At 38.1% G+C, this 27,650-nt stretch overlaps 1 protein-coding gene across 4 annotated transcripts; it reads left to right on the forward strand.

Moving 5' to 3' along the window:
* Positions 1-27,138, forward strand: Pnisr (PNN interacting serine and arginine rich protein). Of its 4 annotated transcripts, XM_051160647.1 has the most exons (12): positions 1-395; positions 5,986-6,084; positions 8,839-9,027; positions 10,601-10,824; positions 12,373-12,544; positions 13,439-13,629; positions 15,588-15,725; positions 19,462-19,561; positions 20,302-20,355; positions 21,449-21,619; positions 23,760-24,852; positions 25,092-27,137. In XM_051160647.1, exons 2-12 carry the CDS (start codon positions 5,997-5,999, stop codon positions 25,120-25,122), a joined length of 2,451 nt encoding a protein of 816 aa, XP_051016604.1. In that variant the 5' UTR covers positions 1-395; positions 5,986-5,996; the 3' UTR covers positions 25,123-27,137. The 4 variants fall into 4 exon arrangements, with proteins under 4 accessions (XP_051016604.1, XP_051016610.1, XP_051016627.1 ...); XM_051160653.1 differs by lacking the exon at positions 20,302-20,355 and having other exon boundaries at positions 25,092-27,138; XM_051160662.1 differs by lacking the exons at positions 15,588-15,725; positions 19,462-19,561; positions 20,302-20,355; ... (1 more) ...; positions 23,760-24,852; positions 25,092-27,137 and having other exon boundaries at positions 3-395; positions 12,431-12,544; positions 13,439-13,587.
* Positions 27,139-27,650: the final 512 nt, after the last annotated feature.

The raw sequence follows: 27,650 nt of genomic DNA on the forward strand, positions 1-27,650 counted from the left end.
ACCCCCCTTGGGAGTCTCCTTACTAAAGTTAAGAACTTCAAAGTGTCCATTATACTGGAACATTAGGCTCGTCTTTGTGCTGGCTGTACGGCTAAAAATGTGTCGGTCGAGTAAAACGCAGGCTTAACAGACAAGAACGTCCAACTGCAGTACTCGCGGTGAGTTTGCCCTAAACAAAAATGGCGCGGACGCATCAAGCCGGTAAGATCACATGCTCACAAGCCTGGCTGAGAGCTACTATGACTTCAGGCGAAAAGCGGATGTTATTATAATTCACTTCCGGGTGAGGACCATCGGGCGCCATCTTGTCTTGTTCATGAAGAAGTAGAAGCATCGAAAGGGTTGGAGAGTATTACAGGAACGGTGGCGACAGCGGTATTCCGGAATCGGAGCGGGTAAGCGACGAACAGTTTATACAAGGGGACTTGCCGGAGTCCCAAAATACTCTTAATGTGCACGGCGAAGGCAGCATGACTTAACCAGGCTGCGTATGCTGCTTGGCGCGACCGCCGGAACCTCATTCTCGAAAAGCACCGGCGTCCGCCAGAGCTAGTGAATGAGAGCGCTGCTCTCGCCGAGAAGGAAGTGGTTTTGGTTGAGGAGAGTGTTCACCACCCATTCTTCGAACTAAGAGTTTTCTTTGAGAAGGCAGGGGACTAATTGTTGGGCTCCTGACCGGCCGTTAAGCACTGCGCGTGCGCAGTGGAAACCCTTTAGGGGCAGGGCGTACACAGGGGCGGAGGAGGCGGGGGCCGGGACCTGGAACTTATACCCTGCCACTCGCACTACGCAGGCGCAGCCGAAAGCGGCTGCGTCCTATTAAAGTATGTTTTTTGTTGCTTAGTTTGCTTTTGCGTTTTTCCTAGTGATGCATAGTGTGTGTTAAGAAGCATCACAAAGGAAACAAGAAATATTCGATATTTCTGCTGTTAAGTTCTTTTGTGGATAATACTATCACCTAAAAAAAAAAGGACACTGAGGAAATTTTTACAGTGCTTCATTAAATTAAGCAGTCTTTAATACTTCATTAACCGTTTTCCCTCTTGACCCTAAATAGGACAAAATCTTAAAGTTTCTTGTACAGCAAGGCAAAACCAAACCAGAGCACTAAAAATGTCATTTGTGTGTGTGTGTGTGTTTCCTTTTCATCAAGGGAGATGTAGTAAGTGAGTTCTAGGATATTCTTGAGAGGCACTATTTAACACATATGTAAATGTTATACCTTAGAACTTTTTTTTTTTTCATGATGATGGGTTGAGACAGAGTCTCACTCTATATGGTCCTGCCTGGCCTAGAACCCAAAGAGATCTGCATGTCTTTGCTCTTAAATGCTGGAGTTAAAGGTATTCGCCACCCACTAAGCTTTAGAACTTAATTGTAGAAAAATTGAACAGATAGTGTATAACTACCCCCACCTATTTTCCTCAGTAGCATACACTTGTGTGACATTTTTGTTACAATTTACGGAAAAACGTTGCTACATTATTAACTGATGGCTTGCTCCTATTTCCTTAGGGTTTTGTTTGTTTGTATTTGGTTTTTTAATCTCTCTTACAACATTGAAAAAAGATTCCATTTTTCTGTATATGTGTGGGGAGGGTTATCTGTGGAGGCTTGAAGAAAGTGTCAGGTCCCCTGGAATCAGAGTTACAAATGGTTTGAGCTGCCCTGTGGGTGCTGGAAACTGAACCCAGGTCCTCTGCAAGAGCAGCCAGTGCCGAGCCATCTCTCTAGCCACTGTACTTTTTTTTTTTTTTTTTTTAAGCAAGATTATTATGTTACGCCTATGTGTCAACATTATATTTTGTTGCTCAAATGCTTCCACTTTTGACCATGGCTAAATCTTTCAGGTGTAGACTGTTCTCCACCAGTTTTTTTGTTTGAGTGCATAATGTTTCGTTTTGCTTTGTTTTGTCTACTCTGTTGCTGAGGCTGACCTGGAACACTCAGCAATCCTCCTACCTTAGTTTCTCAAATATTGAAATTACAGACATGCGCTACAACAGGAGTTGGTTTTATTTGAGTTTTGGGGTGAGGACAGGATCTTATTATATATAGCCCAGGCTCGCTACCAACTCAGGATCTTCTTGCCTTTGTTTCTGCACCTCTTTAGTGCTGGCTACCACATCGGGCACTGTAATCTGTGTGCTTTGGTGTGCTTTGACGTCTGTCTGTAAGGAGTCATAGTATTACCTCTGGTTTAGAGGTTTTGCATTTGGTAAGTTCTTTTGTATAAAGATCTTATACTGAACATGAAGATTGTGGGCTTCTGAGTCTTTTTTGTTTGTTTTGTTTTTCAAGACAGGGTTTCTCTCTGTAGCCTTGGCTGTTCTGGACTTGCTTTGTAGTCCAGGCTGGCTTGGAACTCACAGAGATCTACCTGCCTCTGCCTCCCTGAGTGCTAGGATCACAGGTGTGGAGCCACTGCACCCAGCCGAGCTTCTGAATCTTTGTCATCAAATTAGTCTTGGTCATTTCTTAAATAGTTGATAAAGCTCTTTATTAAGTATTGTGCTAACTTAAAACATAAAAAATATGTATTACGTACATGATTAATTCTTTTTTCTAATCAAGTTTTTGCCTAAATTCTGTTACTTTTGCATATCTGTTTCTTTTTTATAGACTTCTTTTGTTTGTTTTTTGAGGCAGATTTTCTCCTGGTAGCCCCGGCTGTCCTGGAACTCTTTCTGTAGAACATGGTGGCCTCGACCTCACAGATCTGCCTCCCACATACTGGCATTAAATTTGTATACCACCACTGCCTGGCTTCTTTTTATAGACATTTAACAAAAGTCAACTTTTACTTTTCATGAGCAGCTAGTTATGTCTTTTGGATTAGGTTTTGAAATGTACTCTAACTTCTGTAAGAAAATGAACAAAGGTTATGTGCTTTGTCTTTTGTCCAGGTGACTTGTATGATATTTTACTTCTTACAAGTCATTGTGGATTGTGCTTGTCACTGCCCTTGATTCCTTTTATCTTTTATATTTCTAAAAGTACACACACTATAAAATAATCCAAAGAATAAAAAAGGTATAAAGTGGAAGCTCCCTGATAAATTTTGTCTGCTTTCCTGAACTGAAGGAGTTTTGTAATTTAAGAGTCTTAGATGCTGTACTGTGAAAAAAGAAGAAACTTTGAGTGGGTTTTTTTTTTTGTACTGTAATTTTTTTAACTGTGTTTGTGTATCAGTACATGTCAGTGTATAAAGCCGTACTTAACTCGTTTTAGTTGCTCAGTGAGATCCATTTAATTTATTTAATTAACATTTACCTTTAGTTAAATTTCACTAAAAGTACACATGTACTATTAGAAAATTTGTTAAGCAACTTGCTAGACCGAGGAGTATGTTTATAATTTTTGTAAGACATATAATTTAGTAATGCTATATTGCCTTTCAAAAAGACCCAGATATTTGGTAGGTTGGCTTTACCTCATCCAGTAGTCATCACCAGCAAAATCAAGATTCTTCTGATTTAGTTGAAACACTTTAGTGACTCCTGATACCTTGACTTTTATTGTCATCTTTGTTCCCCTACCTCATATTTTACATCTGTTTTTCTCAATATAAATGTAGCAAACACCATTCCTGAATAGTAGCTCCTGTGGAGACTTGGAGAGCAAAGTTTTGGAAAACGTGTGTGTATGTGTGTGTGTGCGCGCTTGCTTTCCAGAGTTCCTTCCACCATGTGGGTACCTGGGATCCAGCTCAGGGTCAGGCCTGGAAATAGGTCTCTTTACCCACAGAGCCATCTGGGTGGGCTCTGTTACTGGTTCTGTTTTTAAAGATTTATTTTTGCTTAATTTCTTGTAGATTTTTTTTTTTTTAATGTGTATGGGTGTTTTGCCTGTATGTACATTTGGGTATCTTAAGTGTGCCTGGTACCCATAGAGGTCAGAAGAGGGCTTCAGATTCCCTGGAACTGGAATTATGGATGGTTGTGAGCTACTATGTGGGTGCATGGAATCAGACCCGAGTTTTCTGCAAGAGCAACATGTGCTTTTAACTGTGGAGCTATCTCTCCAGCCCCTAAAGATTTAATTATGTGTTAGGTGTGGGTCTGTGAGGATGTGTGTTTACATGTGTGCACATGAGTACAGCTGTGCTTGGAGGCCAGCAGTGTCTGACCTTCTGGAGCTAGAGTAAAAGGTGATTGTGAGCCCACCCCATGTGGCTGCTGGAACCAAATATGATGCTCTGCCAAATCAGTATGCATTCTTTTTTTTTTTTTTTCCTCGAGACGGTTTCTCAAGTAGCCTTGACTGTCCTGGAACTCATTCTGTAGACCAGTCTGCTCTCGAACTCATAAAGATCTGCCTGCCTCTGCCTCCCAAGTGCTGGAACTAAAGGCATGCGCGCCATCACCTGGCTCAGTATACACTCTTAACTGCTGAACTATTTCTAGCCCTTGTTAATAGGGTTTTGTTTTTTGTCTTTTGGGGTAGGGTGAATGGAGTGGAGTGGGATGCAAGGGCATGGTTTGTGATAGGGTCTCACGGTGTGGCTCTGGCTGGCCTGGGACTCACAGAAATCCTTCTTTTCCCTCCTGAGTGCTGAGATTAAAGGTGTGTTCACCATACTAATCTGCTTTTGGGTTCCTGAATAGCATTATTCATTGTTAAATAAAGTATTATATTAGATATATATTAGGCCTGCTTTTTCTAAGAAGTTTTTAGACTTGTTTACAGAAAAGTGAGTGGTGGAAGACCACCAACCTTTTATCCATAACTTAGCTATAACAGTTAACACAGGGCTGCCCCCTCCCCATGCTGGTTAAATCTTAAGAAAAAGGCATTAGAAGCTGTCTCACTTTGCAGCTTTGTCTGGTTACTGTTTCTAATATTAAGTTTATGTCATTCCTTAACATGTACTTGTTTGGAAGCTCAGTTGTTCAGTTAAACATTTGTGTGCTTTAGGGAATTATATCTTATCTTGTAAGTCATACTATGTGGGTGACATTGGCTGCCTTTGAATTTCTCACAACTTTCCTTCTAAACTTTTCTTATGTGTTTGTTTTTGTTATTACAAGAACAAGTTTTTCTTATCTGCTACTGCTGTTTGTTTCTCTATAATTTTTTGTTTGTTTTTGCAGGGTTTCTCTGCAACTCTGTCTGTTCTAGACCAAGCTGTGAGTTCAAACTCACAGAGGTCTATCTGCCTTTGCCTCCTAAGCACTGGAATTAAAGGCATATGACACCACACCCGGCTGATATTTACTACTCTCAAGGGAGTTTGGTTGAGGTTTATATGAATTGCTGGGTTTTTTTTTTAAGATTTATTTATTTATTATGTATACAGTGCTCTGCCCACATGTGTCCTGCCTGCTAGAAGAGGGCACCAGATCTCATTGTAGATGGTTGTGAGCCACCATGTGGCTGCTGGCCCTTGAACTCAGGACCTCTGGAAGAGCAGTCAGTGCTCTTAACCTCTGATTCATCTCTCCAGCCCTGAACCACTTTTTGTAATCTTTAAAATAATTGGATCTCTAGAGATATTGGGAAAATTATGTATACATATTATATAATTGTAGGTATGCCTTCTTTGAGCATAGCTGATTAGAACTGTATTTTTCACCAAACTCTGACACCAGCATTAACTTAAACCTTTTTTTTTTTTTTTAAATTTTTAAAGATTTTAGTAAGTATACACTATTCTGCATGTATGCCTGCACACCAGAAGAGGGCACCAGATCTCATTATAGATGTTTATGAGCTATCGTGTGATCGCTGGGAATTTTACTCAGGACCTCTGGGAGAGCAACCAGTGCTTTTTTTTTTTTTTTTTTTTTTTTTTTTTCCCAACCAGTGCTCTTAACCTTTGAGCCAATACTCCAGCTTCTAACTTAATTAAACCTTTCAATTCTTGCTTTTCAATAGAATTACAGAGCTTTCATTATGTAAAATACATCATCATGCAATTTATGGTACAAATTTTGAAAATGTAAAAAGTACCAACGTTAACTGTCTTTAACTTGTTATAAATAGGAAGTTAAAGGATGTGGGATCAAGGAGGACAACCTTGGCAGCAATGGCCCTTGAACCAGCAACAATGGATGCAGTCATTTCAGCACCAGCAAGATCCAAGTAAGGAAAATACTGAATTTGGAAGGGAGTGGTGGTGGTGGGACGCCTGGAGGTGGGTAGGATATAGATGATAACATTCAAGTTGGCTTTTTAAATTCCATATCTTAAAGCTGATGTTGGCTTAAGCTTTCTAAAGAAAAAGAATAAAGTTTGCTTAAGTATTATATATTTCTATTGTGGATTATATTTATTGCAGTTTGTGCAATATCACTTTTTTATTGTGTTGTGTCTGTGTATATGTCTGTGCGTGTGCAGCATATGGAGTGGGTGGGGATGTATATTTGTTTGTGGAGAAGAGGTCAGGATCAGATGTCTTCCCCAGTCACCCTCCACCTTATTATTTGAGATACAGTTTCTCACTGCATCTGGAGCTCACTGATTGAGTGAGACTGACTGGCCACTGAGCTCTAGGAATCCACTGTGTCCAACTTCACAGTGCTGGGGTTATAAACTGAGTTTCCTAGATTATATGTAGGTTCTGGGCAATCTAGACTTACATCCGAGGGTCTGATTGAGCCATCTCCTTAGACCCGTTTAAGATTTCTTTTTACTGAGAGACCATTGAGGTAATTAAATTTGGATTGGGCATGGTGGTGCTGGCCTTTAATCATAGCACTTGGGGGAGAGAGGCAGGCGGATTTCTAAGTTTGAGACCAGCCTGATCTATATAGTTCCAGAATAGCCTGAGCTACATAATGAGGCCGTGTCTAACTACCCTGACCTCACAAATAGTATAGAGATTGAAAAAAAAGGATCAGGAGCCTCATTTAGCACTTAGTTATGGCCAATTTTCTTGTATCCATGTGATTATTTACATCGCTCCTTCCTTAGGGAGATGATTATTTTTTTAAAAGATTTATTTATTTATTATGTATACAGTACTCTGCCTGCATGTAACATCAGCACATCAGAAGAGGTCACTAGATCTCATTATAGATGGTAATGAGCCACCATGTGCTTGCTAGGAATTGAACTCAGGACCTTTGGAAGAGCAGCCAGTGCTCTTAACCTCTGAGCCATCTCTCCAGCCCAGGAATTTTGTTTTGTTGTTTGTTTGGCTGCTTGGTTTGGTTTTTGGAAACATGGTTTCTCTGTGTAGCAGCCCTGGCTGTCCTGGACTCCCTTTGTAGACCAGTCTGGCCTTGAACTCACAGCGACCCGTCTGCCCCTGCCTCCGCCTCCGCCTCCTCTGTGCTGGATTAAAGGCGTGCACCACCATTCCTGGCTTACATAGCGTTTTAATGTAGGTTTTTGGATTTGTTTTTGCTTGGTTGGTTTGTTTTTCGAGACAGGATTTCTCTGTGTATCCTTGGCTGTCCTGGACTCGCTTTGTAGACCAGGCTGGCCTTGAACTCACAGAGATCTGACTGCCTCTGCCTCCTGAGTGCTGGGATTAAAGGCGTGCACCACCATTCCCTAGAGTTTTGTTCTACTGTAACCCAACTATGGTAACAACAGCAAGACTTCTGAGTAATTGATTGTTTATACCTCACCAGGCTTAAAACAGCATAATCTTGTATACATAACATGTTGCTTGTCCAGTTATTTTCGTAGTAACGATGCTAGGTTTGCTAGATCACAATTACAGAATAGGGAAGTTTAAATATATTTAACCTAGTTGTAATTCCATCCATCTAGGTTACGTCAGTTTTCTGTTTCATTAAAATGTATGAGAATGTTTATTGAAACATGACTAAACTAGTTTGCTATTAGTAATGTGAGGTCTTAGAATTTTAATACAGATTTTGGAGAGGAAAGCCCTAAAAGATAGTAGGAACAGTAAATTTTGAAGTTGTTGAAGAGGAGGGATTTTTGTCTATAGCAGTGAGCATAAAAGGACAACTGTAAGAAGGAACAGGGATAGAAGGCGACATTAATCTATCATGTGTAGGCCCCAAGGCAGCCTGGAAAGAATCGAACATTCTGAAGGAAGAGATGACTGTGTTTGATTATTTCTAAGCTGACATTAAGAGCTGTATGTGTCTTTTTAAATACCCTGTAAACTAAGGTAGAGGATTATAAATTCTTTGTAAGATAGTTATAGAATATGTTAGAGTGGGCTGTTTTGTTTTGTTTTGTACTTTGAGGCAGGATGGCCGTGAACTCACAGAGATCCCCCTACCTCTGCCTCCAGAGCTCTGGGATTAACAGTGTGGTGTGCACCACTATGCTAGGCTGAGTGTTTTTATAGAGTCCTTTTCTGAAACACATATTTTTTGGTCTGCATATGGATTATTTTCTAAGCATTCTTGTAGACATAACTTTGTATAATAGTTACATACCTGTAATAAGGAATGATTAAAAGGGGAAAGAGGAAGGACAGAGATGAGAAAAAGAAAAGAAGGTGCCAGGAGATGGTTCGGAAGTTAAAACTCTTGCCATGCAAGCAAGAGAATTGGAACCTGTGTAAAATGCTGAGTGTGTAATGATGCATCTGTAATTCCAGCCTTGGAAGGCAAACTAAGCAAACTGGCCGTGGAGACTGGCCTTATCTGGGATTGATTGAGAAACTCTTCCTCAAAGAACAGTGTGGATGGGATAAAGGAAGAGATGAACATCAGGCTTCCAAATGCACATACACTCATACACATGTAGACATAGGTATATATATATGTGTGTATAACACACACACACACAGAGGAGGAGAAGAAGATGATGACAAATAACGGAATGAGTGGGGTGCTTATTTTACATAGAAGTGATATTTTTTCAGCTCCTGCTTTCTAAATGCTAAATTCTGCTAATTTACTTTAGGCCAGATTGACTGGGCTGCTTTGGCCCAAGCTTGGATTGCACAAAGAGAAGCTTCAGGACAGCAAAGCATCGTGGAACAACCACCAGGAATGATGCCGAATGGACAGGATATGTCTACAATGGAGTCTGGTCCAAATAATCATGGGAATTTTCAAGGGGATTCAAATTTTAACAGAATGTGGCAACCAGGTTTGTTATTTATGTTTCCCAAATTTAGGATGTCTTAAAATGAGATTAGTAGTATAATATGTAACTTGTTTACTTTTATGCCTTCTTGAAATTAATGCTTCTTAAAAAATAGGCAGCCTTTATTTGATTTGATCTTGACATTTTTGTGGTTAAATTATTTTGTACACAGTCTGCTAGCACTGTGGCACTCAGTTTGACTTTTTTTTTTTTCTTTTTTTTTTTTTTTTTTTCTTGGTTCTTCATTCCTAGGCTGACAGGGGCTGGGAACACTCTGGAAACCTCACTTGGCATCTAGGGAAAAGAGAGCACTCTTTGTCTCTCTGTGCAACCTCTGGCCATTTCAGAAGCAGCACTGGCAGAGTAAAGCATGCCTAGCCTCTAACTAAAGAAAAGCTGTGCCACTGTATGACAAACGAGCCTGTCAGATATGCTCTGCGCCTATCACCCACCCCTTTTCTCCTCCCCTCTTCCCCTTTTTTCAGATAGTGGTGATTTCCCTAAGTACTTGGCTATTATGTTTTATTTATTTTTGAACTACACAGTATGGTTTAGATGATTTAGATTCTTTAATGCTACTTCAATTTTCCCTGATTGTATTAATAATATTTTTAATAATCACATCACTATAGAGATTTCACATTTGGATACATTGCTGAGGAGGTCATAGCCTCCGTTTGCTATTTATTATTTCTATTATTATTGGTGAGAATAGAAAACATAGGATATATTTTTACTGTTACTTTTAAAAAAGTGACAGATATTCTCATCTTTAGTATATGAGTGGGTTTTTTTTGTCTTTTAGAAGTCCAAATTTCCCCAATCTTGAAAGTATTTAGTTTTTAAGTTGAAGTTTACTTATCCTGGTATCATTGGTTCACCTCTCACTCCTGCAACCCTTAATTTATTTCTCCTTTCTACCCTTAGTTTCACCTTATTGATTTCCTTTGTGACACTAAGGAACTTACTAACCTTTGTGTGCCTCAGTTTCCCCTTCTGAAATTGACAGATAATAATACCAGATTTGTCCCTACCTCACAGGGTTGTTGTGAGGATAAATGTGTTCATGGAAAAAGAAATCATATAAATTTAAGGTATTTTTATGTTGTTGCTATTGAACAGTCGGAGAGTGGTTCATTCAAGAGTTGCTTTGGAATTTGTTAAATTTGCTAACACTTTATGGAGCTGAGTGGTTGCTCATGCCTGTAATCCCAGTGTTGGGGAGGCGGAGGCAGAAGGGGCTCCTGTTGGAGGTCAATCTTGGCTATGTAGAAAGTTCTAGCTTAGCTTGGTCTACACAGCAAGATTCTTATATCAAAATATCAAACAGAATAATAACTGTGGGCATTTTGAGAGTGTGAGTTAGAACAAAGTTAACTTATTTGAATTACATATGGGATAGTTTTTAATACATTGCTTATTTTTTAAGATAATACAAAAGAAATTTGATCAAAATGCCATAATTGCTTTTTAGAATTTGTGTCTTTACTTTCTCTAGCTTTCTTGAGATCTTAAAAACAGTGTTGACTTTGTTATAACCCCCTGTTGAATGTCTTTATGCCTATATCCTGAATAGAATGGGGAATGCATCAGCAGCCCCCACACCCCCCTCCAGATCAGCCATGGATGCCACCAACACCAGGCCCAATGGACATTGTTCCTCCTTCTGAAGACAGCAACAGTCAGGACAGTGGGGAATTTGCCCCTGACAACAGGCATATGTTTAACCAGAACAATCACAACTTTGGTGGACCACCCGATAATTTTGCAGTGGGGCCGGTGAACCAGTTTGACTACCAGGTGAAAGATACTTTGTTACTTTACTATCATAGGTGTGCATGTAACCCGTTCTTTGTAAATGTCACATCAAGAATTCCTAAGATGTGTGTCATTTTCAGGGTTGTACAGATAAGCACATACGGTCTCAGAAAATTTTGCAACATTTGTTAAAATCGTTAGGTTCTTAGTTGATTAGAAAAATGGTACAAAGAAGCCTTAGGGAAAAAATTGGATAAAGTGAAAAATGTATAAGTGCAAATGTATAGTTAGTTATATGGTGTCTTGTTTTCCAGGTCACCGTGATACATTTAATTTTTAAATGAAGTATAGAATATATACAGTAGTTGAATACATTATATGTCAGTACTAGATTATGAGCAAGATATAAAGAATAATGTATGTAGATTATCTTCTTAGCTACCAAAACTTTAATATAGAATTATTACTGTGGGTTTTGTTTGTTTTGTTTTATTCTTATACAACATATTAATGGAATTTATGGCTTCCTTTGTGACATTCATCTGATTCCTAGAGACATAGAACTCTATGGAATATAGTGTTATTGTGTAGGCTTTATGTCTTAAATTGCTTTGCTAGGGTCTACCCTTAAATTATACTGGATGCCATTGAGAAAAAAAACTGATTGCAGTGGCTACTTTATGTAATAAACTCATAATTTAATCCCTAGAAACTGCATATTTAAACACTAATTTTAAGGTGAATTTGATATGCTCACCTTGAAATGCTATTCCTCCCATTAATGCCTGATTAGTTTGTGTTGGGTACTCACACTTGAAATTTATATGTGTCATTTTTTGTTCTGTTATGAAGGGATGAGTGACAAGGAGTCCCCCTTCTCCCCCTCATTTGGCTTGCTGAACCCCTATGAACAAGGCAAAGAGCCTGTTGGCAGCATTCTCCTAAAAAACTTTGAAAGTAGCAGATTTTCAAAACAAAAATGTACTATAGTAGTTAACTCAGTTTCATTTTCAGCTTGTAAATAAGTAAGTCTTGCACTACATTAGAAATAACCTGAATTCTCTAGCAATGGGAAGTTGAAACTGATGACAACATCAAAATTGTTCTGTAGTTTATAGTTAAATAAAAAATAGCTACATGTGATAATGTATCCTGTCATCCCCAGTACCTGTGAGGCTTGAGTTTCAGATCAGCTTAGTCTGGGCCACAAAGTGAGAGCTTTTCTTAGAACGAGAAAGAAAAGAATTTTTGTTATCTTGGTGGTGTTAGGGTTTATGAATGAATTTAGAATGAAAAGGTTTGTATACATATATAGCTGTGTATATACCTTCCTATAGTTCTTAAGTAATTTATCATCTGGGTTATAAAAGCCTGTGTATATTTGTATAGGCAGAGAATCTTTATCTTTCTTAAGAAAAAAAAAGTAAGCCTGGGTTCTTGGGGCTACAGAAATACTGTTGGATGTTAGAACCATGGAAATCTTGGGTTTGCTGCACACGTGGATTTCTACAGTCCCAGTTCATAACACGCATGTGTCCCAGAAGGTATATGTACTAAATTGAAGAAAATTAAAATGCAATACTCTTTCAGCATGGGGCTGCTTTTGGTCCACCGCAAGGTGGATTTCATCCTCCTTATTGGCAACCAGGACCACCAGGACCTCCAGCACCTGCCCAGAACCGAAGAGAGCGGCCAGCATCGTTCAGGGACCGACAGCGTTCACCTATCGCACTTCCTGTGAAGCAGGAGCCTCCACAAATTGGTAGCTATTAAATCTGTTCTACAGACCACCTTAACATGATGGCTTCATCACTCTTAAAAAACATTTTGTTTTTCTAAGTTGTTATAGCACCTCTTTGATGTGGTAGATATAATGGTATTTTAACACCCTATCATTTTATAGTCATAAATATTAAGCAAAAAAGAGCTATTGACCTAAAATGTAAAAGGTATTGAGTATGTTTCTCGGATTATTTGCCTTGCACAGTAGTTTGTGGTAAAATGTAGATATTTGCTGGCTATAGCATATTCGGTGTTCATTGCCTTGAATCTCCTTCTAGTCTTAGTTATGAGATACATGGCTGCCAGATTAGTTCCTTCAATTATTTGTTTCCCATGAGTACTATTAACAAAACAAATCTACTTTTAAATAATAGTAAAGCTGGTACTAACATGCTATATATATGCATTCCACATTATATCTGGAAACTTTCAAATCATGTATCATTTGATGGACCAGGAAATAGACCTTTTAATGCTGTAGGAAAATTCTAACTTACTGCTTTTTACATTTAACTGAATGAATTCTTAGTATGAAAACAGACTGTGTCTTTGATTCTGCTGTTTTTCTTATTTTAGGAAGCAGAGAAACAGCTTAGTATAAGACTTTGGGTCTGCATTAGTCTATATCAGGATGTTTTTGCTTTTTAAACCTAAGCCAGCATATCACTTTGTTTCATTGAGCTTTGGTTTCCTCACCTACAAAGAGGTTAAACATAGCAGTGACTTCGGGCTTTTGTCTGCATTGAATGAGGAGACAGTCTAATGCACTCTTGTGCCCTAGCAGACTGTAAGCATTGTGCTCCCAGTGGCATTCATAGAAATGCAAAAGCATGATTTACTTGAGTTGTGGTATTTTCCCCCTTGTGTCAAACAGATGCAGTAAAACGCAGGACTCTTCCAGCCTGGATTCGTGAGGGCCTTGAGAAAATGGAACGGGAAAAACAGAAGAAGTTAGAGAAAGAAAGAATGGAACAGCAGCGTTCACAGTTGTCAAAAAAAGAAAAAAAAGCCACAGAAGATGCTGAAGGAGGAGATGGTCCTCGCTTACCCCAGAGAAGTAAATTTGTAAGTAGAACCTGACTTGAGACTGATAATTTTGTTTGTTCAGAGTGGCCTGAGCCTACAGAAAAATATTCACAGTCTTGGGTTAAGTATGTTATGGCTGAGGCCTGTTGGTTTGTGTTTTTTTCCCTCAGATAGGATATAGTTATTTGGCCCAGTGTGGCTTAAAACACTTCCTCAGGCTGGTGTTGAACCTATGCCTAGTGGTGTTTCTGTTTTTATGTGTATGTTATTGAGGGTAGGTGAAATAAAAAGGGGGAAGGATGGCAGTAAATCTAAAAAAAGCCTATTCTGCAAAGCTGTTGTGTGTAATTCTGGTTAGTTTTTATGTTAATGTATGTACACAGCTGTAGTTTTTCATTATGATACAGCCAATTCCCTAAGAGTGGATCATAGAAAAACAAAACAATGCTAAAAAAGCATAGAAAATGAGCCTGCCTTTCCACAGATATTTAATGTATAGGCTTAACTGAGGCTTTAGTAGTTTTCATTCTTGTTGATATGAGCTTTGAAAGTTTTGGCTTTAAATCTTTTAAATATTAAAAATGTATTTATTTATTATCAATGTGGCACGTGTTGTTTAGGAATTTTTCTGTTCTGTAGTGTTTTTAAGTCTCAGCTTTTGTTCAGAGATTGTTTTTCCTCTCTTCCTTAGTATATTGGGCTTGTATTGCATATATTTGTCCTCTGGTTTTAATATTCTATCCAAAAGATTATTTAGATAGTCACCTGCTTTTTAACTTGGTACAGTATAGTTGCTAAGAGTGACCATATAATATTTTGTTGACCAAAAAAGGATCTAGGGTTTCTTAATACTGAAATCATACAAAGACAATGTCTTAGTCTGAAGTAGACCTAATTTCTTAATCTGTCTGCTTATTGTATAGTCAGAAAGAAGTAATTTAGGGAGGCCTGAGGGATGGGTTAGTGGTTAAGAGCTCTGGTTCTCTTCCAAGAAACCTAAGTTGGATTCCCAGCACCCACATGGCAGCTCAACCATCTGTAACTCTAGCCCAAAGAGATCCAATGTCTTTTTCTGGCTTGTGGAGGCATAAGATACACAAGACATAATATCCATACACATAGAATAAAAATGAAGGTTAAAAAAAAATTTTTTTTAATAATTAAAAAAAGCAGAGAAAGAAAATTTAGTTTTGGGCACAGCAAGCTGAGATTTTGGATCTGGCCAGGGATTTATTATTATTAAATTATGTTAAGTAGATAATCAGGATTATCAGTTAAATATATACTGCTGTAAGAAAAAATCTGGTCCATTTATCCAAAGTTCTACAAGCCATTTGTTTCAAAAAGGTATTCTTTGAATTGTCTCTGCATATGACGATTTCCTTGTAATTTACAAAATGGGAGCCAGCCATGGTGGTGCACACCTTTAATCCCAGTACTCAGGAGGCAGAGGCAGGCAGATCTGAGTTTGAGGCCAGCCTGGTCTACAAAGAGAGTTCCAGGAAAGCCACAGAGAAACCCTGTCTAGAATAACCAAAACAAATAAAATCACCAATATAGGTTAAAATTCATAATGGAGAAAAAAAATTGAATTGAAAAAGTAACATACGGCTTTTTGTAATCTTAGGTTTCTCTCCAGGTTACACTCTCAATTACTAAGTGAAATAGTACAAATTCAGAACTGAGTGTGGTAGCATATGCTATACTCTCAGTATTTCCAGGGGATGAGGCTGGGTCCAAGTCTGAAACTGATATCTCAATGTGGGAGAGGGGAAAAAAGCTGAAAAAGATTGTTTGAAATATATATATATCACAGCAACAACACAAATAATAATGTTATTTAAAGAGGCTGAAGGTATAAGTGAGCAGTAGACTACATGCTTAGCATCTTTGAAGAAAACACCAAAGAAGGGGGGAAACCTGTAATTTAGAAAGCATGTTTGTTTCCTCAACTTACATTGTAATTGTAAATCTGTGCTCCCATGCTGTTCTCATAGGATAGTGATGAAGAAGATGAAGATGCTGAAAACATTGAGGCTGTGAGCAGTGGGAAAGTCACTAGAAGTCCATCTCCAGCTCCCCAAGAAGAGCACAGTGAACCAGAGATGACTGACGAAGAGAAGGAGTATCAAATGGTAAGGCATTTTGTTTCTGACCATGCATAAGGATTTGTTTACAGTTGTTTTGAACTGTTGAGTGCTATTTAAACAGAATTCTGAAGCAATTATGAAATGTTTATTCAAGTGTATATGTACTAGGTAGAGCATGTGTAAAGAGTGCAAATATTATTTTGTTGTACCTCTCCCACACTCTTAAAAACCTATGTAATATATAAAGTACAGAACACCAGTCTGTAGTTAGTATTTGTTTCTTTGAGACAGAGTTTCTCTGTGTAGCCTTGGCTGTCTTGAACTCTCTCTGTAGACCAGGCTGGCCTCAAACTCAGAGATCTTGCTGCCTCTGCCTCCTTGAGTGCTGAGATTAAAGGCGTGCATTACCACCGCCCAACCCAACCTTTAAAAAATTTTTCTTTTGGAAATCACATACTTTTCCTCTTCCCCTTCCTCCCGCCCACGCATACTTTCTTTGCTTCCAGATTCATGGCCTCTTTTTGGTTTGGTTTGATTTTTTGAGACAGTGTTTTTCTGTATAGCCCTGTGTATCATTGAACTTTCTCTGTAGACCAGGCTAACCTTAAACTCAGGTGTCTGTTTCCTCTAGTGCTGGGATTTAAAGGTATGCACTACAACCACCCAGCAGTCATCTTTTTCTTACTTATTGTTATATATGCACACACATATTCCTAAATGCGTAAATACAACCTGCTTTGTGTTAGTAATGTTACCTGTATGTATGTGATCTCAGGGCTGACCACTTTGGTATTGGATAACCTGCACTGGATCTGACCTGAAAGCTTTCTTCCAGAGGACTAGCTTTCACGGTACCAAAAGGCCATGCAAGCTTCCAAGGGAAGGAAGCAACCAGTGGTTCTATCCAGCTATGATACCTGTGCACCACAGCAATGACACGACACAAAAGTCCTAATGGTGTAGTAGTGGAATATATACCATGGTGGTAACTAACTGTCTTAAGTGCACGTAGGGCCCACTCTATCAAGAGGGAAACATACCTGCTGCTGGAAAGTAGCCAACTACCTGGGGCTAGTAAAGTAATGGATTATAAGGAGAACCTACAACTGCCACTTTACAAAACCAGTATAACCCCTAATGACATTCCAAGTATTTATTCTTTGTTGTTGTTTTGTTTTGTTTTTGTTTTTTTCAAGACAAGGTTTCTCTGTGTAGCCTTGGCTGTCCTGGACTCATTTTGTAGACCTGGCTGGCTTCGAATTCACAGAGATCTACATGCCTAAGTGCTGAGATTACAAGCGTGTTCCACCGTGCCTTGCTCTAAGTATTTATTCTTACACCCACAGATAAGTGTAGTTCTTAGCTTTAATCAAGGATACAACAGATAGAGACCATTAAGAAAGACCAAAACTTGCCCAAATACAGAGAACAAGAGATTGTGTGGTGCCTACTCACAACTGATAAACCTACAACACAGTTCCTACACCTATGGCTCAGGAATCATCATGGACGAGGGCAGAATGATTGTAGAAGCCAGAGGAACCGGAGCTTTGCTGTGAGATTGTATCGCGTAGAAATGTCAGACATGGCTGCCTAGACCAGACCTGAACAGGGACAAATGGATGTGAAACATGGAGGTGGGAAAGCTCACGGAGCTTCAACCTTAGACAAAGGACTGTGTGCAGCTAAAACATGCTGAAAGCAGGAGAAATGGTCTCCCCAGGAAAATCCCTCTGTTGGTTATCTAATAGCAAGTCTATTTTTCAGTACCAGTAATATAAGTAAATAATACTTAAATGGCTAGCAAGGGGGCTCAGTGGGTAAAAACACAGGCATGTAAGTCTGCCAACCTAAGCTCAGTCCTTATGATGGAAGAAGAGAACTGATTTCCAAAAATTGTCCTCTGACCTCTGCACATGAGCCTTCACCCACATACACACAATAACAAAATAAAGAAATTTTAAAATGTTTTAGTATATATGAAGCTTGAGAACATTAATTTTTTTCTACAGTTTTTGTTTTTGTTTTAATAAAAATGTTAAGAATGAATACACAGTCTAGGAGGCAGTAGGGAATTGTCCTGGTTTCTTTTTTATTGCTATCCTGAGATACCATGATCAAGGTAACTTAGAGAAGAAAGGGTTTGGGGAGGACTTACAGTTTCAGAGGATTAGAGTCCGTTATGGTGGGAAACATAGTAATAGGCAGGCGTGTGCTGGAGCAATAGCTGAGCTCTTAAAACTTGATCCATAAACACAGGGCAGAAATAGTTAGCTGGGAGTTAAGAAGCACCCAATCCATGACCTCTAATACTTCCCAAACAATTCCACCAAATGGGGACCAAGTATTCTAATATAGGAGCCAACGGGAACAATCTCATTCAAACCACCAAAGGGATTGAGCAGAGTTAAGCTTTTCTTTTCTTTTCTTTTTTTTGTGAGAATTCCTAAAGCCTTTCTTGTTGATGAAGTAGATTGTCACTTGGTTAGATTGAAATTTTCCCATATTCTCTGGAACATGGCAATTCAGTCTGCTCTCATTTCTATAAATACATGATCGTGGGCACAGAAAGTCTGAGGGACTAAGAGTCTGCATTCGAATAGTTGTTGGTAGTCAAGCCACAGCTACAGTCCATCTCTTACTCAAATAAACGGTGCTTTCTATTTTATAATGTGTTGATACATTGTTGTATCTGGCAAATAGAGTACTATTGCCATTTCCTTCTGTTTTGTTCTCTCTTGCCCCCGCCCCCAACAATTTTATTTTAACTTTGAAACTGATTTAAGAAACTTGTATTGTAATACTTACCAATAGTGTTAAATGAAAGGCTGCTCCTTTCAACTTCAAACTCCTTTGGACAGTTATGTCTGTGTGTGTGCATGTGTGTGGGAGTGGTATGTGTGTTGCAGGTTCCCATGCATATAGGTGTGAAAGCCAAAGGGTTATATCAGGCATCTTTAATACCCTCTGTCTTATTATTAAGTTAATTATTTTTGAGGCAGGGTTTCTTACTGAACCTGGCACCACTTGGTTAGACTTGGCCCGTGAGTTCCCAGGACCCTCCTTCCTGTCTGTACCTCCTAGAGCCTGTGTTACAGGTGCACACCACCATGCCTGGCTTTTTATATGGATGCTGGGGATCCAACTCAAGCCCCATGCTTCCACAGTACGGCATCTACCCATGTAGCCATCTTTCCAGCCACGGGCATTTTCCCTAATACAAGCTTTTACTTTTGTTTCTAGCTAAAGAATTCAGGGTCTCTACAGGTAAGTTTATAGCTTGTCTTCTTTTAGAAATAAATAGGTCTTGCTGTGTGACTCATATGGCTTTATAGTTCACAATCCTTTGGTTTCCGCTTTTGTATTGCTGAGGTAACAGGTGCTCTCCAGTACACCAAGTACAAGTAGATAGTTATTCTTTGATACCTATGAACTTAAAGGTTTTTTTTTCAAGTTTTAAGGTTTTTAAATGTTTTTCAAGATACTCTGTTCTTTTGTTTTGTTTTGTTTGTTTTTATTGGAGACAGGGTCTCTCAGTGTTAGCCTTGGCTGTCCTGGACTCACTTTGTAGACCAGGCTAGCCTCAAACTCACAGCGATCCACCTGCCTCTGCCTCCCGAGTGCTGGGCTTAAAGGTGTGCGCCACCGTGCCTGGCCAGATACTCTGTTCTTAATGACAGATTTGATCTTAAAATATCTTCACTAAAAAGGCTTTGCATTTTAATTTTTAAAAAAATAATCAGATGTATTAATTTGGAAACTATAAAATATTCTTCTTTAGATGTTGCTGACAAAAATGCTTCTAACTGAAATTCTTCTGGACGTCACAGATGAAGAAATTTATTATGTAGCCAAAGATGCACATCGGAAAGCAACGAAAGGTACATTGTGGGTGCTCTAGGTTTTGTTTTTGTAGGGGAATTTTTATTTCCTTGGTTATTTTGGACTTTTTTTGTTGTCCTCTGGATTTCTATCAAATACTTAAATATTCTCTCCTTGCATGTGTTAACTCTTTGGGAAAGATTCAGTTTGTAGATACCATGTTGGAACCCTAGGACTACTTTGTTTTATCTGATCTACCTAAGCACAGATAGCATTCATCCTGTAGTCCTCTAAAACACAGTGTGGAAAATTCCTCATTTTCAAGATATTTCACCTGAGGCTTTTTTGTTTGTTTGTTTGTTTGTTTAAATAGATATCATGGTATTGATATATGACTTCTATAAATTTTAAATGAATTCTGAATTACAAACCTTTAGAGTTTTCAGTTTTGTGAGTTATAATTCTTATGAAACAGTGACAGCCACCTTCCCGTATGCTTTTAGTAACACTTTAAAAACATACAGAAAATAAAAATTATGTGCCATATTTCAGAGAAAGAAATACAGATATACTTATCAACCTTTTTCCTCATCATAAATCAATTTCAGCTCACATCAGAATTGTAATTTCAAAGCCAGACATGCTACTGGTTTTAAAATGAATGTTATGTTTTTAATGTTTCTTCTCTCCCCAAAAAGCAGCAATAGTAGTAGATTTAACAATACCGTAGACTCTCATGACTATGAAATCGTGGCTATTTGTGTTAACATGTTGTTCCTGTTGTTGATGTGATACAAAGCTCCTGCAAAACAGCTGGCACAGTCCAGTGCACTGGCCTCCCTCACTGGCCTCGGTAAGTGTCTCTGTGTGTGTGAGAGGGCTAACGGGAGACTCACTGATCTTGTCTTTCTACTTGTTCTGTTGGGAAATGCACTGTTTCTACTTTATAAAGCTTAGGTGTCAGGCTTACTTCAGTCTCTAAAAGCTTTACCTAATTTCTTTGACTAAAGCATTCACAGTAGGATGATAATAAATGTGATAATGTAGTTCATTTGGGTGAGTTGAAGATTTCCTCATAAGTGCTCCAGTGTGTATGTAATATATAATGTGTAGTTATGTGTCTTATATATTATATACACATAGTTTGTACCTCATAGATAATGGTTTAGCCATGATAGTTTCTAAACTCCCTTTTCAAATTACAGCATACATACTTACACTTAGGAGTTCACCTAGACAGTAATGAATTTAATGATTTACATGAATTGTGTTGGAGCAAATCAAGTTTCAACTTAGAGGAAATGGGTTTATCTTACAGTAGTAGTGTTGTGTTCATATTTTGCTATTTGCATGGTATTAAGGTTAAAGGTTGACTTTGCCTTTTCTACATCTTCACTTCATGTTAATTTATGTGAGGAACAAGAGAAATGGATAGAATGAAATGCCCATGTAGTTTTGATATTATACTTTTGAGATCGCTTCTGGGTGGGGAGTAAGTCACATCATTTTTATTCCACCGAGAATTATTATATTATTCTAATTTATAATGTAGGGAACTTTGAACAATAATTAACTTTAGAAATATTTTCAGCATCATCATTAATTTTATTATATAGTAGTTGGATTGGCTTGATTTTAGTAAGACTTCATTATTGCCATGTTAAATGCTTTTGTTAGTTGATGTGGACAATAAAAGCCATTATTATGACTCCTTGGTGTTGAGAAATATGTGAAGTGTAGTCCAAAGAATAAGATTTTTAATTTCATCATTGTCTGAGGATTCTGAAAACTTGAAAGTTTGAATTTATGTTTCTCCCCACCCTGAATAAGCGTATTCTTCCTGGAAAAGGCAATGAAAAACAAAATAAAATTTCTTCTCAACTTTAAAGAGTTTTTAGTGGCTACTGTCATGTTTTCCTATGATAGACTGAGTTTTATGCACACAGGTGGACTGGGTGGTTATGGATCAGGAGACAGTGAAGATGAGAGGAGTGACAGAGGTTCTGAGTCATCTGATACTGACGATGAAGAGTTACGGCACCGAATCCGGCAAAAACAGGAAGCTTTTTGGAGAAAAGAAAAAGAACAGCAGCTATTACAGGATAAACAGATGGAAGGTAATCTTGGATTCGTGTAGCTTTTATCTAGTTTTATGTGTGCTTTGGTATGTGGATTATGCACATTAGTTTTTTTTTTTACCCCAGCTCACCAATAATACATTAAGGAAAGAAATAAAAGCACTTCCTCTTGTAGTCATTTAACCACGAGTGAGTTCAGGTTTGAATTTTCTGCTTCATGTCCACTATGTCTTCTGCTTGTGTGTTGTGTGAGCCTGAGTCTGCACCTGCCTTTGTACCTTTGTCTGTCCTTGTATGTCTGATGAACTGTGTGTCTGTCTGTTCCTAACAAAGGGCTCTGCTCTCTGTTGAACAGCACAGAAAGCTTCACATGGAAAACTTAACAGAAATCTTTAACAGTTTTACAAGGGATTAAGTCACTGGTCCCAACTGGCCCAGATAACAAACATCATTCTTTTTCAATCAGTGTTCATAGGTGGTGGTTCCAGCATTTATGGTCCATTTAAGGAAGTTGCCTTCAGCCTCTGTATTTGCTGCTTTCAGCCAATGATAACACGTGCATAGTTTGGGTCAAGGGAATAGAAGAGTGATAATTTAAGATTACAACTTTGCATTAGCTTAAAGTTGATTTCATGAGAAATCCAAGGCAAGAAAAATCAATTGTTAGCCGGGCGTGGTGGCGCACGCCTTTAATCCCAGCACTCGGGAGGCAGAGGCGGGCGAATCGCTGTGAGTTCGAGGCCAGCCTGGTCTACAAAGTGAGTCCAGGACAGCCAAGGCTAACACAGAGAGACCCTGTCTCGAAAAACCAAAAAAAAAAAAAAAGAAAAATCAATTGTTACATTTTCCTTTTAAAAGCAGTTAAACAAATAAGCTGAGTACACAGCAGGATAGCAGTCTTATGTCCCACGTGACTTTAAGGTGTATTAACTTTGGCTGTGAGGTCCAGCAAAAGTTGCAGTCTCTTAGAATGTGAGAGATGGTTTAATAATATCATATTTTTAGTTTTAATCCAAAGTAGAAATATTGTAGGGTGGAACTGGAGGCTTAATTGTAAGTATGTGAGATAGCTGAGTTACAGTTACATTGTAGTTTTAGTTTGTTGTAAGAGCCATTTGTCCCCATGAACATAAACCAGGCTATCTAGATATTTTTATTTTGTGTTAAAATTATTGCAGTGCAGGGGCTAGAGAGATGGTTCAGAGGTTAAGAGCACTGACTGTTCTTTCAGAGGTCCTGAGTTCAATTCCCAACAACCACATGGTGGCTCACAATCACCTATACTGTGGTTTCATGCCTTCTTCTGGTGTGCAGGCATACATGCAAACAGAACATTGTATACATAATAAATAAATAAATCTGAAAAAAATTATTGCATGGAAAATAGGCTTTTGTAATGAAGGAATTTATAATTACTAAGAAAATAGCTAGATATTTAGGGAAAATGGAAGATGAGAAACATTGTTAAGAAGTGTTTGTGTGGTAATACTAGGAATAATGAAAGTAGGAGGATTTAAATTTTGAAAACTATTTGGACAGCTCTTAAGAAACAACTGGCTTTGTTAAAAGTTTTCTAAGAATCACTGCTTATCTTTTATGTTGTGTTTTGCTGTTGTTGGGTTTTGGGGGGTTTGTTTTTTGATCTTTTGAGTAGTCCTCACTGACCTGGAGCTCCTTCTGCCATTGCCTCCAAAGTGCTGGGGTTAAAGGCCTGTACCACCATACCCCACCACTGCTTATCTCTTACTTACTAGTACTGGGCAAAAGAGAAGTCCTTTCTTGTGTCATATGTACTCCTGCATTTTGGTATTTTCACTGTACTGTTCAGAATGGTAGCTAGTTAACTATGTGTGGCTGTTGAGTACTTGAAATGTGGCTAGCCCTCAACTAAAGTGTTGACATGGGTAGACAATGCTAGGCTTTGAAGATTTTCTGTGAAAAAAAGTTTCAGTTCTTTTTGGTTCAGTGTTTGAAATATTAATGCTTTTGATATATTAGGTCAATGAAACGTGGGGATTAACTAGTTTTACCTTTTTAATATAGCTGTTACAAGTGTTTAATTACTTAGGTTTTCACCCTAATTATATTAAAGATGAAACTGTTGTTATCATTTGATGATATGAGAGCTTCTCATTTCTTATGTAGCTTTTCTGTGTGTTTTTGTCTTTTTCTATTTCAGAAGAAAAGCAACAAACAGAAAGGGTTACAAAAGAGATGAATGAATTTATTCACAGAGAGCAAAATAGTTTATCACTTCTAGAAGCAAATGAAGCAGACGGTGATCTGGTTAATGAAAAGAAAAGAACTCCAAATGAAGCTCCATCAGTTTTAGAGCCCAAAAGAGAGCATAAAGGGAAAGAGAAGGAGCGGAGGAGTAGGTCAGGGAGCAGCAGTAGCGGCAGCTCCAGTAGCAACAGCAGGACTAGCAGCAGTAGCAGCTCCGTCTCCAGTTCTTCATACAGCTCCAGCTCAGGCAGCAGCTGCACGTCCTCTCGCTCCTCTTCTCCTAAAAGGAAAAAGAGACATAGTAGGAGCAGGTCTCCTACAGTGAAAGCTAGACGGAGCAGGAGCAGGAGCAGGAGCTACTCCCGCAGAATTAAAATAGACAGCAGTAGGACTAGGGTGAAGCTGAGAGACAGGAGGAGAACTAATAGAAGTAGCATGGAAAGAGAAAGACGAAGAAACCGGAGTCCTTCCCGAGACAGACGTAGAAGCAGAAGTCGCTCAAGGGATAGACGAGCCAATCGTTCCAGTCGCAGTAGGAGTCGAGATAGGCGTAAAATTGAGGATCCACGTGGAAATCTTAGTGGGAGCAGTCATAAGCATAAAGGTGAGGCTAAAGAACAAGACAGAAAAAAGGAGAGGAGTCGAAGTGTAGATAAAGACAGGAGAAAGAAAGACAAAGAAAGGGACCGTGAGCAGGACAAAAGAAAAGAGAAACAGAAAAGGGAAGAAAAAGATTTTAAATTCAGTAGTCAGGATGATCGGTTAAAAAGGAAGCGAGAAAGTGAAAGAACATTCTGTAGGAGTGGTTCCATATCTGTTAAAGTCATAAGGCACGACTCTAGACAGGACAGTAAGAAAAACGCTCCCAAAGACAGTAAAAAGCGTTCAGGTTCTGATTCTAGTGGAAGGAGCAGTTCTGAATCCCCTGGAAGTAGCAAAGAAAAGAAGGCTAAGAAGCCTAAACATAGTCGGTCGCGCTCCATGGAGAAATCTCAAAGGTCTGGTAAGAAGGCAAGCCGCAAACACAAGTCTAAGTCCCGATCAAGGTAGTATACTTTTTAAAGTATTTTGTCTGATTTGTTGTTTTTTTTAAAGTTTTTGAATTTATTCAAAAGTTGAAAGTGTCCTTTCTCTCTCTCTCTTTTATAAACTCAATTTGGAATTTGTTAAATATTTTAAAATAATGTTAGAAATCCTGTATAAAAGTATTTGTTTATATTGCAGATTTTTAAGTTTAAATACATTTTTATTTTTAAATTTTGTCTTTCCCCTTTTTTTTTTCCAGATCAACAACCCCTCCCCGTCGTAAGCGCTGAGGAATGATGTGGCAAGAATGCCATGATGCTGTTTTTAAAAATTCCATGAGTTTTAAGGGCTTGTCTCATTATAGAGGCACATTGTGGCTGTGTAGGTGAACCAGATTTTTTTTTTTTAATTGTGTAAATAGGTGTCTTTTTCCAAATGCTGCTCCAAGTTACTTAATAGGATTTCTTTGTATTACATTTTTTCAAAAAATAGTACTTAATAAGACTATAAATATGCCATTCTCTTTCAGCTGTAATGTTCTTAAAATTCCTGAATGTACTGTGATGTCAATAAAGCTCTTTAGTTCATTTTTGTTAAACTCTTGCACCTTAATTTTATGATTTCAATCTAAGGAACGTACTTTTATAAAGAGGCAGCTGAAGTTTTGTATAACAGGTTTTAAAAGTTCTTCCCATCTTCCACAAAGAAAATGGTTTTAAACTAATAGTCTGTCAAAGTTTGTAAACTGTGCCCATGGACTTTTGTCAAATTCCAATTTTAAGGGTGTGGGAAAGGGCCAGAAAATGACCTTGCTTTTCTTTGAAGGCATCTGATCAGCTTTCTAAACTTTTGCGGGGGGGGATTGGGAGTTCAAATAATATATTCTCTGTGTATAAAATGTGATTCACTCCTGTAAAATGAAATTGCTGGAAACAATCAGGCCATTACACCAGTAGAGTTATTTGTAATGACTATTTCCACTAATAGTCTGGAACTATATAGTCACTCCTGTTTTACATGCATAACACCTTGGGCTTAGAAATAGGACTTAGACTCAATATATTTATATTTTTTAAATATAATATGACCTCAGCTTAATGGAGGAATACTGTGTTATGCAGGATTGTGTCAATTACATCACGTTAAAATGGTCTGATTTTCTGTTTCCAAAAACTATGACCAGTGAGTGGCCTCCTGTGAGTCACGGCTTAATGAGTAGTAGGCATTTTGACAAGTATTCAGCTGCTTCACGGTCTGTTTTTTAAGGTAAAACATTTAAACAATGATAGTTGAATCTCTTAAAACAAATGCTTTTAAATTTTAACTGAAAAAGAGAAAGAGAAGTGCAAGTGCAGAACACAGAAAAATTTTAAAGTATTATGCTTTCGTACCAGCAATAGTTCATTTGAAAAATGCCAGGTTTGCCAAGATCAGTGTTTCCTCAAAATGAAGACAGAAATAGATTTGTTTGTGTGCTCTTGTACCTCAACATAGCATCTTAATTTTGAGCAGTTACGCATTTATCTAAAGGAAATAAATCTCTGAATAAATGCATGTTTACCAAAATGGCTGTTTACAGTGCATTTAGTACAATATTTATAAAGTTGCCATTTCACAGAACAAAAATAGCTGGAGTTCTATACAGTTCAGTCATCAATAATATCTGGAGACAAAATGTGCAATATTTTTATGTAGGTGAGCTAACACAGTGTACCTAATTGAAGAATTATGATTAATTTGTAATAGATAAGTTGTATAAAAATTTCATACCTTAAAGTGTTTTAGATCAATCTTCAAGTGAAATATTATTTTCAAAATAAAATTCTACTGAAAAATTATGCTGGTTATACATACATTTTTAGACATACAAATGAAAGCCCAAAGGAATTTGCCAGTTTTGCTTAATAATTTGCACGCTTTTTAATCATTAAATCTTAACTTTCAAAAACCAACAAAGTATTTATGATTATTAGTATATACACCTGTGTTATGATTGTTTTTCCATCTGTCAGATATTTGTGGAAAGTTTATTATGTCCTTTACATGTGATGTAGTATTTATCTGAGTGGGAACATTTTTTTAAATAGGGTTTGCATAACTTAGGATGTGAATGCTAAATCATATATGAATGTTAGATGTAAAATTTGGTTATGAAAACCTTTTTAAAATTATGCTTTTGAAAATGACTGTTCTTCCGGAGGTCCTGAGTTCAATTCCCAGCAACCACCTGGTGGCTTACAACCATCTATAATGGAATCTGATTGCCTCTTCTGGTATACATGAAAACAGAGCACTCCTATACATAAAATAAATAAATTTCACTTGTAAAAAAAGGGGGGGGGGCTGGAGAGATGGCTCTGTGGTTAAGAACATTGAAACATCTATTCTAGGCAGCCTACAACCTTTTAACCCAGCCCCAGAGGCAAGGCATCCTCTAGCCTCTGTGGGTACATACCCATACATGGCACACGTACATAAACATAGACTAGAGAGGTGGATTGATTCTCTTCAGGGCTGGTACGTTGACTCAGCAGGTAAGGGTGCTTGCCATAAATCCTGATGACCTGAGCTTGATCCTCAGACCCCAGTGCTGGAAGGAGAGGACCAACACTGAAAGCTGTTCTTTCATAATTTTTTTATATCTTAAGTGTTTTAAAGCAACCTTCAAGTGAAATATTATTTTCACTTTAATAATAATAATGTTTTTCTTAGTATTAAATAATATTGTTCTGTAACCCTTGCTTTGCGCATGCCTGCATGTACACAGAAGTGCAGGGAAAATAAGACATTGAAAAGAATAGACACTCTGTAGTGTAGG

Source organism: Acomys russatus, chromosome 2, assembly GCF_903995435.1.
Source record: "Acomys russatus chromosome 2, mAcoRus1.1, whole genome shotgun sequence".
Lineage (NCBI taxonomy): Eukaryota > Metazoa > Chordata > Mammalia > Rodentia > Muridae > Acomys > Acomys russatus.